At 48.0% G+C, this 12,406-nt stretch overlaps 1 protein-coding gene across 2 annotated transcripts in view; it reads right to left on the bottom strand.

The window, feature by feature from the left end:
- The window catches only part of LOC144733017 (cGMP-dependent protein kinase 1-like), a 102,203-nt gene that overhangs the window by 54,766 nt on the left and 35,031 nt on the right, over positions 1 to 12,406 (bottom strand). For both annotated transcript variants that reach the window (XM_078614732.1, XM_078614731.1), the window contains exons 3-4: positions 3,636 to 3,802; positions 2,253 to 2,366 (exon numbers count right to left, since the gene is read on the bottom strand). In XM_078614732.1, the coding sequence (XP_078470858.1) occupies positions 2,253 to 2,366; positions 3,636 to 3,802 (281 nt within the window). The remainder of the gene's footprint in view (positions 1 to 2,252; positions 2,367 to 3,635; positions 3,803 to 12,406) is intronic.

Below are 12,406 nucleotides of genomic sequence, written 5' to 3'. Positions count from 1 at the left end.
TGAGTGATTAGGTATTTATGCTGCTGTGAATGGATGGATGTGTGGATGAGTGAGTGGGTGAGTGAGCGATTGAGTGGGTGAGTTAGCGAGTAAATGGGGGAACGTGTGAGTGAGTGATTGAGTGAGTGATTGAATGAGTAAATGCATTGGTGTTGTGTGAGTGGGTGAGCGAGTGAGTGAGTGAGTGGCGGAACGTGTTAGTGAATGCATAGATGAGTGAATGAGTGAGTGACTGCTACTCGCTACTAACAACACTTGCCCCAACAGTCTGTTACAGGCTATACGGAGTGAGTGTGTATTTGTGTATATATGTGTGTGTGTGTGTGAATGCGTGGGTGGGCGTTTGGGTGAGTGAATGAGTGATTGAATGAGTAAATGTATAGGTGTTTGTGCGAGTGAGTTTGGTGAGCCAGTGAGTAGGTGAGTGAATGAGTCAGTGGGTGAGTGCGTGGGTGTGTGTGCGTGTTATTATATATTCACGTAAGTGGTTTGCGTGAATGTATGGGTGAGTGGATGAGTGTGTGTATGTGGAGCATATGTGTGTTTGTGTTCCTGGGTGAGTGGGCGAGTGGGTGGTTGAGTATATGGGTGACTGAGTGAGGTTATGCATGGGTGTATGAGTGAGTATCAGTGTGCGTGAGTCAATGGATTTGTTTGAGTCTATGTGAGCGTGTGTGTGCGTTTATGAGTGTGTGACAAGTCTATGAGTGTCTGAGTGAGTCTGAGTGAGTGTGAGTCTATGAGTGTGAGTCTACGAGTGTATGAGTGTCTCAATGTATGAGTGTGTGAGTGAGTCGATAAGTGTGTGAGCCTAAGCGTGTCTCGATGTATGAGTGTGTGAGTGAGTCTGCGATTATATGAGTTTATAAATTAGTCTATGAGTGTATGAGTGTTTCTCGTCATGTGTGAATCGACGTGTTTGACAGGGAGAGTGGCATTTTCCCTCCCTTAGATTGACAGAGGTCCCCCCTCTCCTCTTCTCCGTCATCCCTCAGTAGAGCTCTTAAACAGACAATTACCTTCCTAATAGTCTCCGCATGAAGGCAACACTCACCAACCACTCACTTACACATTCACCCATGCACTCACTCAACCGTCCAATCATTCACTCACTCACCAACCTGCCAACTCACACGCAGCCAATCACCCACCCACTCACAGGCACACTCACCCACTAATTTACCAACTCACCCAATCACCCATGTACTCACCCACTCATTTACCTACTCATCCAATAATTCACCAACTCGGCCACTCACCAACTCAAACGCTCAATCAACTCACTCACCCACTCTGTATCTCTGTTGAGAGTAGCGAGCGCCAACTATGAAGGCCGACACCGCCCACGAGGGGGTGGGTGGCCACCACTACGCTTGGCCGCCTTTGTCTCCCCACACTCACATCCACCCCACTCGTGCACTGGCACGTGCACCCACTCACTCGCAAACTAACCCACCAACTCATACACTCACCCATCCACTGACCTACCCACACACCCGCTCATTCATCTACTCACTCAAACAATCAACCACTGACCCACCTACTCACCCACTCTGTGTGTCTCTGTTTATGTTGATGGTAGCTGCACGTGACTCACATGGCAATGAGGGCAATGACATCTCCACTCACAGCCCTCTCCTCCCTCTCTCCCTCCGTGTCTCTCCTATTCTATCTTCCTCTATATTCTATTTGTCTATACATCCTCTCCCCCTCCCTCTCCCTTTCTCGCACCCATCTCTCCCTCTCTCTCTCTCTTTTTCTTCAAATTAAGACTCAGAGAGAGAGAGATACACTCAGACCAGGGATCTCAGTGTTTTTGACACGATCATCATGAACCCAGCGACGCGGCCATAGTGAACCCAGCGATCCGGCCATCGTGAGACTCACACATCCATCTTGAACCCAGCAACCTGTCCATCGTGAACCCAGTGACCCGTCCATCGTGAACCCAGTGACTCGGCCATCTTGAACCCAGCAACCCGTCCATCATGCACCCAGGGACCTGTCCATCTTGAACCCAGCGACCCGTCCATCGTGAACCCAGTGACCCACCCATCGTGAACCCAGCGACCCGTCCATCATGAACCCAGTGACTCGGCCATCTTGAACCAAGCGACCCACCCATCTTGAACCCAGCGACCCACCCATATTTAACCCAGGGACCCAGCCACCGTGAACCCAGCGACCCGGCCATTGTGATGCCAGTGATCCGGCCATCGTGAACCCAGTGACCCGGCCATTGTGAACCTCACCCTTGACGGTGGCCGTGCGGGTGCAGTTGTAGAGGATGGCGAGCTCGCCAAATACCTTCCCTGGACTCATGGTGCACAGCTTCACCCCCTCCTTGGTGACGACCACTCGGCCCTCTAGAGAGAGGGGGGGAGAGGGACAGAGGGGGAGGGAGGGAGTGGAGGGAGGAGAGGAAGAGAGAGGGAGAGAGAAGGAGAGTTTTCAACTATGCACGAATGGCCTTGACCCGATGTTACGCGCAGATTGATGGGCACACACAGACACAACAACAACAGCAGCCATAGCAGCTCGCCCACTCGGCATCAAGAGGAGGGGAGGGCAGGGGGCACAATGCTAATCCCAGCTGCAAGCGATGATGGAATTCTCGCTTGCAACTATCCTCAGCTACTTGTGGGTTTGAATGGGGTCCTGGGTGTACACCCACCACTGGAGTGGAATAATGGCAGGCGCATATTACAGATGACAAGCCGATGGTCAGTGGGCTGATCAGCTCCATGATAGGTCCTGTTGTCATGGACACAGGCCCGCTGTTCCATCACTATATAGCCCAGCAGATGTTCTTGCTTGGACACGGCGTGCATCCATGATGTTGTGTGTATGCGCCGATGCCGGAACAGCGTGTTGGTAATTACAAGCCCATGGGCTGCACAGAAATCTAGCAGCCTCCTACCATTGTTATTGAGCTGATCTGGCCCATGCCTTCCAAAGACCCCCAATGGCTGCTGTGGTGGCTACGATCGCCATGCGGGGAACAGCCAATTGGAATTGGCCTTCCCTCCATGGCATTGCTCACAGCCACCACAGCTTTACCGTCCTGCAAACCAACCAGGAGGTAGGGGGTCGATGTTTCCAATACCCACTAGATAGACAAAGACAAACACTGATGGTGGACTGACCCACTCACTCACACTCACTCACATTCACCCACTCACACTCACTCGCCCACACTCACACTGACTCACTCCCTGGTGAATACTCACACCCACTCACACTCACTCTCTTGCTGGTGAACACTCACACTCACTCACTGCTAGACACTCACACATTCATACAAGACAAAGATTCCCCGGATAGCCTGAACAGACTGTTGGGGCAAGTACTGTTAGCGAGCACCTGTGAAGGCTGGCACAGCACACGAGGGTGTGGGTGGCCAGCACCACGCCCGGCCGCCTTTGTCTCCCCAGTGGCGATGTTAACTAGGCACCGCACCAGGTACTTATTTGAGTCGACCTAGGGGAGGCCCAGGACCAGTTCAAATAATCGTCACCGGTGGTGTTGGCTATGAGCGGGAATCAAACACACAGGTATACACAGGTACACTTAGTTGACTGACATTGTCTCGTACGTACACTCACCCACACCCACCCACCCAGCCACCCACTCACCCTCCATGACGTAGACGAGTGACCCCACATCGCCCTCGCGGATGATGCAGCTGCCGCGCGTGAACTCCACCGGGTGCATGGAGTCGACCACCTCGAGGATCTGTGACAGCTCCAGGTTCTTCATGAAGTCGTTGTCCAGGATCGCCTCGCGAATCAACTCCCGAGACCTACGGGGTAAGAGAGGAGGGTGGAGGGTGGTGGTGGATCAGGGGGATAAAGTGGGAGGGAGGGATTGAGGGAGGAAGGAAGGGAGATGTGGGGAGAGAGGAGGAAAGTTGTTAGTATTGGGAGAGAGGGATGGAGAGAGAGAGATGCGAGACATCATCCAGTCTGCATTATCCACACCCTCCCCTTCCCCCGGAAAATGGAAAAAAAACTGATGACGTACACTTACATCTTAGGAAAGTAATAGGAATAAAAAATGGATGACGTACACCTACGTCATAAGAACGTAATAGGAATAAAAACGGATGACGTACACTTACATCATAGGGACGTAATAGGAATAAAAAATATGTCATAGGGACGTAAAAGGAATAAAAAAAAACTCATAATGTACACCTACCTCATAGGGAAAAATGGATAATGTCCACTTACGTCATCAGAACGTAATAGGAATAAAACAGGGATGACACACTTACGTCATAGGAATGTAATATAAATAAAAAAAACTGATGACATACACTTACGTCATAGGAACGTAATAGGAATAAAAGAACGGATGACATACACTTACATCATCAAAACGTAATAGGAATTAAAAACCGATGACACACTTACGTCATAGGAACGTAATAGGAATTAAAAACAGATGACGTACACTTACGTCATAGGGGCGTAATAGCAGTAAAAAACGAATGAGGAACACTTAAATCATAGGAACGTAATAGGAATAAAAACGGATGACATACACCTACGTAATAGGGAAAACGAATAACGTACACTTACGTCATAGGAACATAATAGGAATAAAAAACGGATGACGTACACTTACATCATAGGAACGTAATAAACAAAACGGATGATATAAACTTACGTCATAGGGAAAAATGGATAATGTACACTTACGTCATAGGAACTTAATAGGAAAAAAAGGGATGACACACTTACGTCATAGGAACGTAATAGGAATAAAAAATGGATGACGTACACTTACATCAAAGGAACGGAATATAAATAACGGATGAGGTACACTTACACCATAGGAACGTAATAGGAAAAAAACTGATGACATACATCTACGTCATAGGGAAAATCGGATGACGTACACTTACGTCATAGGAACGTAATAGGAATAAAAAGGGATGACGTACATTTACGTCATAGTAATGTAATGGGAATATAAAAACCGGAAAATGTACACTTACTTCATAGGAAACTAATAGGAATTAAAAAGGGATGATGTACACTTACGTCATAGGAACGTATTAGGAATAAAAACGGATGACATGCACTTACCTCATAGGAACGTAATGGGAATAAAAACGGATGACGTACACCTACGTCATAGGCACATAATAGAAATAAAAAATGGATGACGTACACTTATGTCATAGGGACGTAATAGGAGTAGAAAACGTATGATGTACACTTACACCATAGGAACATAATAGAAACAACGGATGAGGTACACTTACGCCATAGGAACGTAATAGGGAAAAAACAGATGACGTACACCTATATCGTAGGGAAAAACGGATAACGTACACTTTCATAATAGGAACGCAATAGGAATAAAAAAGGGATGACGTACACTTTTTGACAGGAACGTAATAGGAAGAAAAAACGGATGACGTACACTTACAACATAGGAACGTAATAGGAATAAAACATATACTGATGACGTATATGCACGTCATCGGCATGGGAAAGGTTTCAGCAGGATGTAGTCCCCTCCCCCCCCCCAAGGGGACAAGCCAACGTTTCTGCGACCGGGCGCTCACTTTCACGAGTCAGGCTACACATGTCGGCTCAAAGCGACGAGGGCGTTCTAAACGAATCTGTGCACTGTGAAAGATAAAAAAAAGTAGGTTGTTTTGCCGTGTTTGGCAATGCAACAGGGGGTGCTCTATACTCTTAAGTTTGTTTCAGTAAAGTCACGTAGGTAAAAAATAAAAATAAAAATAATAATAGAAATAAAATGATAATAAATCAATTTATTGCTATTATTATTTTAATTTTTTACCTACGTGACTTTACCGAAAAAACCTAAGAGTATGAATCCTTGCAGTCACGAAAGCTTAAAATCTAGAAGGAGGTGCTCTGTCAAACACCGAAAAGAATAAACCTTTTTGCAAGGAATCAAGTACTGCATTGACCACACAAAGTACTTGTAGTGGAACATGCAAAAACCCTGATAATATATGGGCATTGTCATTAAAACTAATTGGCTTACACCAAAGACAGCAACCTTCTTTATGACCCAGTCTCACTACCAGCATCAGACAAGAGAACAACGCCAAAAGGCGACCAGTACAAAGACAATGCCACGCGTATCAGAGCATTTATTGCTCGGGGTGAGCAGCAGCTAAATGATGGGATGCCTTTTTGGAAGTATCAAAGCGTAACAAAGCACTTCCACGACAACTGTTGACTGGCGCCTTTCTTTATTATATGACTTCACTGCTCCGCTCTCTCTCTCTTCCTCTGCCGTGACGTGCGTCCTCTCTGCTCCACCATCGCGGCGCGTCTCTCCCTCTCCCTCCCTGTCCACCGCTGGCTAACGGCGTGCCGGGAGGAGAGACGCCTTTGCTGGAAGGACCGCTATGTGGCCGGTGGCGATAATGCAGTCCGGACTCCAGGCTTCCCACACCGACCCAAACGTCCTCTCACTGCCTCCCCTTATATTCTCCTCGGTGGAGCAAGCTCCACCTCCGGACACGCCCCCTCGTAGAACCTTCTCGACTATTCTCGCACGTACTCTCTAGCTCCGCCCATCACCTTTGGCCTAGATGGATCCCACACTTCCCATTGGGTGTTAGTTACCCAGTGGTGGCTTATGCAGATACCCCTCGTCGTCCCCTAGATGACGCTCTCTCATTACAAAAGTATGAAAAATAAGAATTGGAAATACAACAGGCGTTATGTTAAGATGTTCAAACCCCAAAGAGAAACCTTTAGCAAGGAGTAAAGTTACTGCATTAGCAACACACACTACTTGTGGTGAACATGCAAACAAACATTGCTCTGATAATTTAATCTATGGCATTGTATATATGCAAAAAGGTTCTATTTGGTGTTTGAATATCTTATATAACTCCTGTTTTATTGTGAGAAAGGGGTACAACCTATTCTTATATTTTTTTCACGCTTTTTATTAACTTACCCTGTCTGTTGTTGTTGTCGTTTTTGTCGTTGTTATACCCTCAAATCTTGTAACTCAAAATGTACCCACTTCCCAATGTGGTATCGACTGCAAACTTGGTATACTTATGTCATACTGATGACAATACAATATTCTATCATAAAAAATCTATATTTTAAAACATTATTTTTTATATATTATGTTTCGGCTTGGGTCTAATTATCCACGCTCAACTGACGTTGGCTGTAATTGGCCACGGTCCCTTACGTTATGCCACGCTTGGGGGCCACTTCCTGGGGTCGTGGAGTTCTGCCATTACTAGCACGGTACTTTTCATTAAAGCGTGTTTAAAAATAATAATAATTTAATATTACTTATTTACTTCGGTACTGGCAAAAAGGTCCCATGCTTATAAACTAAACTATTTTTTTTATTTTGCCAAGTGTAAGGCCCCTCTGGGCTGCTGTGTAGCTCTTTGTCAGAAGCTACCTGGCCGTCGCAAAATGAAAGCAGTTCAACCAAGTGGCTTAATCTTGATTTGAAGCTTTCGTGACTGCAGGAATCCATACTCTTTGGTTCTTTCGGTAAAGTCACGTAGGTAGAAAATAAAATAAATCACGACGTTTCGGGCGCAACACAAGCGTCCGTCATCAGGTGGGAAAGCAGTGGCTTAGTATCATCATCATCATCATCGTAGTGTGGAATTGTACAGCGGACAAGCCAAACAACTCTTGACGCGTTGGATGTTGATTCTAAATGCGGAGGACACGGAGATAAATCCACGGGATTTAGAGAGTATTTGGCTGCTGCTTTAAATATATTATGTTGATGATATCGGCCACGTGGATGAGCTGCTGTGATTTGGGATGGCCCAGGTCGCTTTTGAACAAAAAAGTCACGCAGCAGCAGCTCTTACTACCCGGTGAAAATCAAACTTAAGTTTGTTGTTCGCAGTTTAACACAAAAGCCGCAGTGTTAACCCGGGCGGGCCGCCTGAATCGAACCGCGAAATATCTGCAATGGTGGGTACACAAAGATCTCCCGCGTGGCCTGTCACAGGCTGTAGGGGCAAGTGGCTGTTAGCAGCAAGCAGCAGCAGCGCCTATGAAGGCTACCGGCACTCTGGCACCCGAGGGGATGGGTGGCCAGCAACCACGCCCGGCCGCCTTTGTCTCCCCAGTGGCGATGTTTACTATGCACCGCGCCAGGTTCTCAATTGAGGCTGAGTCGACCTAGGGGAGGCCCAGGCACCGGTTCGGATAATCGCTGTCAGTGGTGGCGTTGGTGGTTTCCCGTGAGCGAGAATCGAACTCGGGTCTCGTAGCACAAGGTAGCGCTAACCGCTGCGCCACCGCTCACTGCTACCCACCCACTTAGTCACCCACCCAATCACCCACCCACTCATCCTCCCACCCACTCACCCACCCACTAACCCACCCACTCACCCACTCACCCACCCACTCATCCTCCCACCCACTCACCCACCCACTCATCCTCCCACCCACTCACCCACCCACTAACCAACCCACTCACCCACTCACCCACCTAATCATCCACCCACTCACCTACTCACCCACCCACTCATCCACCTACTCACTCATCGACCTACTCACCCACCCTCCTGCTCACCCACCCACCCGCTCACCAACCGACCCGCCCACCTACCCACTCACCCACCCACCCACTCACCCACCCACTTACCCACCCACTCACCCAACTCAACCAAAAACAACAGCCGCCATTCACCACCGGTCTGACCATGCAGGTGCCATGGGTTGACCGCTGTGCCAGGCTAGGTGCACGAGAAATAGTTCACTGGACGGACCCTGCAGGTGCCATGGGTTGACTGCTCTGCCAGGCTAGATGCACCACCTATTCCCTCTGCTGTGCCAATTTGCTGTTTTTTATCCGCCCAGTGCTCCGCTCGTTGTTGTGAGCTGGGTTCGTCGTGCAGGGCGCTAACTAGAGCGCCACTGCTCCATGTTCATACGTACACACTCCCTCCACTCTCCCTTCCTCTCTCTCGCTCGCTGTCTGTCTAGCTCACGACCCTTCGATGCTTTTGTTCCTTTGGCGCCTTCCGGAGCTTTGATCAGCGTGAGATGAGTGGGAGAGAGAGAGAGGGAGAGAGACCCGTGTAGATTTCAAAGCTCTATCAATGCCCTTGCCCCAACAACGCGCGTGTGTGATACATCGAGACCAACAGAGAGATACGTAGAGACTCATAGAGATACGTAGAAATTCATAGAGATACATAGTGACTCATAGAGATATACAGACTCATAGAGATTCGTAGACTCAGAGATATACATACTCATCGAGATACGTAGAGACTCGTAGAGATATACAGAATCATAGAGATAGGTAGAGACCCATAGGAACACATAGAGACTCATAGAGATACATGGAGACACGTAGAGTTACATATGTAGTGACTGTGAATGTCACTGTGTGGTGCCGGGCTTGCGAGGCCACGGCGGACAATGTGTTGTCATGTGCAGCCCGCTTACTGGGCGTAGTACCAGCCCTAGCGGGGCTTGGGTGAGCGCTGGTCAGCGTGGAGGCACCGTGTACAGTGTGCGGTGCGGGCTCCCGGTGAGGGAGCGAGAGGGAGCGTCAGCCAGCCAGGGTTACGTTGGGGCAGGATATGCCGGTTGACCTGCCGACACGTGACCGGATGATGTTGGAGGGGGGCCACCGATGGACGGGGGCCGCTGGGCGGTCACGTGGTATAGAGGAGCTCTCGGGAACCTTCGGGAAAGAGCCAGAGAGATCTAGAAGGTGGGCGGGGCGAGAGGCAGAGCCAGCCCCAGCCCAGGCCGATTTAACGGGGTCCCGTGAGGGGCTCGGGGTTCTTCGTGTTGCTGGTGATGAAGATCCACGTCGGGTTAAAGAAGACTCTAGCCACCCGGTCCCGGACCCAACTCGTGGTCCGGTCTCGTTCTGTCGTAGCGTAGTTAGATGGGCGTTCAACACCCGAGTGTAGGTTACGTTGTGTTGTGTTGAGTCGATGTAATAAAACAGTGTCGCGACTCAATTGGACTCACTACACATAGAAACATACCATACAGAGACACATACAGTGAGGGAAATAAGTATTTGACCCCCTCTCAATCAGAAAGATTTCTGGCTCCCAGGTGTCTTTTATACAGGTAACGAGCTGAGATTAGGAGCACACTCTTAAAGGGAGTGCTCCTAATCTCAGCTCGTTACCTGTATAAAAGACACCTGGGAGCCAGAAATCGTTATGATTGAGAGGGGGTCAAATACTTATTTCCCTCATTAAAATGCCAATAAATTTATAACATTTTTGACATGCGTTTTTCTGGATTTTGTTGTTGTTGTTCTGTCTCTCACTGTTCAAATAAACCTACCATTAAAATTATAGACTGATCATTTCTTTGTCAGTGGGCAAACGTACAAAATCAGCAGGGGATCAAATACTTTTTTCCTTCACTGTATACTCTTAGAATCACGTAGATATTCTTCGGGATACATGGAGACACATAGAGTTATATATAAACATACAAAGAGACCCAGAGAAACACATATAGACTCGTCGAGATACATGGAGACACATAGAGTTAGATAGAGACATACAGAGATACACAGAGACTCGTAGGGATACATAGAGACGCATTTTTATGGATGTTTAACTTCTTTCGCACCGTACGAAGCCAACCGCGCTAATCGTAGGTGCGGGGGAAGGACAACAAACTCGACGCAACAACAGGAAGAAGAAGTCCTAAATAAATTATTTGCCTATCGCGACCATTATATTATCATCCGTAATACCGGTTGCTTGGGTTAGATCGCGTACAAATATCAATGTGGCGTGGTTAAACCCGCCACCACCCGACACGGCCAATTGGTAAGGGGTCTGTCGCGTAAAGAGAACGTGGCCAGCACTAACCGGTGTGCTGGAGAGCCAATCGACAACGTTTACAGTCCAAGTACTGTGACATTTCGCCAGTAATTACAATCAGCTTTATCAGGCGACGGCCAACGCGACCGGTAAGTGCTGTACTCGTCACGAATTGGCCACGTTCTGTTCACGTGACGACTAAACATGACTCATGGGGCTGCGTCGGGTGGTGGCGGGTTGAACGACACAACGTTCATTTTCACGCGATTTAATCCCAAAACATACTACCAAAGAAATGAGTCTCTCAGTCTACGTGACGACGACGATTTAAAAGTGCATCATAGCTCCCAGAAGCAGCGCGCATCTGAAAGCAGCGCGCATCTGAAAGCGGCACGGGGTGACGATGCGTGGACCATCCTTGTAATGTTACTGCTGCTGATGTTACTGCTGCTGATGATGCTGTTGATGTTACTGCTGCTGATGATGCTGCTTTTGATGTTACCGCTGCTGATGATGCTGTTGATGCTACTGGTGCTGATGCTACTGCTGCTGATGCTGCTGATGCTACTACTGCTGATGTTACTGCTGCTGATGCTGTTGATGTTACTGCTGCTACTCCTGATGATGATGTTGATGCTGCTAATGCTACTGCTGTTGATGCTGTTGATGTTACTGCTGCTGATGTTGTTGATGCTGTTGATGTTACTGCTGATGATGCTGTTGATGTTACTGCTGATGATGCTGTTAATGTTACTGCTGCTACTTCTGATGATGATGTTGATGCTGCTGATGCTACTGCTGTTGATGCTGTTGATGTTACTGCTGCTGATGTTGTTGATGCTACTGCTGCTGATGCTGTTGATGTTACTGCTGCTGATGTTGCTGATGATGTTGTTGATGCTACTGCTGCTGTTGATGTTACTGCTGCTGATGATGCTGCTGATACTACTGCTGCTGATGCTACTGCTGATGATGCTGTTGATGTTACTACTGCTGATGATGCTGCTGATGCTGCTGCTGATGCTACTGCTGTTGATGTAAGTACGTTGAACTTCTTTCGCACCGTACGTATCCAACTGCACGAATGGGAGGTGCGGGGGAAGGACAACAAGCTAAACACAGACAACAACAAAAAGAAGCAGTTTCAAAACAAATGAGTTTGCCAGTCTACATGACGATGATTTAAAAGTGCATCACAGCTCCCAGGGGCTTCCCAATATCGGAAGGTGAGGAGCGCGATCCAGACGGCCGCAGAAGCAGCTCACATCTGAAAGCGTCGCGCGACCACGACGACGATGACGATGATGATGACAATATTAAAAACTAAGAAGAGGTGCTTTTGACCCTTTTCTGGCAGTGAAACGGGAGGGTGCTGTTCGGATTGTTAAGACACCAAAACGCAAAAAACATTCGCAACGAATCAGGTTACTCGCAGCATTAACCACACACACGGTACGTTTTGTGAACATGCAAACAAAAAACATGCTCTGCTAGCATTACGATGGCATTGTCTTTGAAACCGATTGGTCCACACCAGAGACGGCTTTCTTTAGAGCCCAGTCTCAAACGGCGTTGGACCAGAGGTCAGAGGTCAACGCCAAA

Source organism: Lampetra planeri, chromosome 45 (assembly GCF_965212315.1).
Source record: "Lampetra planeri chromosome 45, kcLamPlan1.2.h2, whole genome shotgun sequence".
Classification (NCBI taxonomy): Eukaryota; Metazoa; Chordata; class Hyperoartia; order Petromyzontiformes; family Petromyzontidae; genus Lampetra; species Lampetra planeri.
Note: the sequence above shows the minus strand (reverse complement) of the source record. Positions and strands in the feature narration are given on the sequence as shown.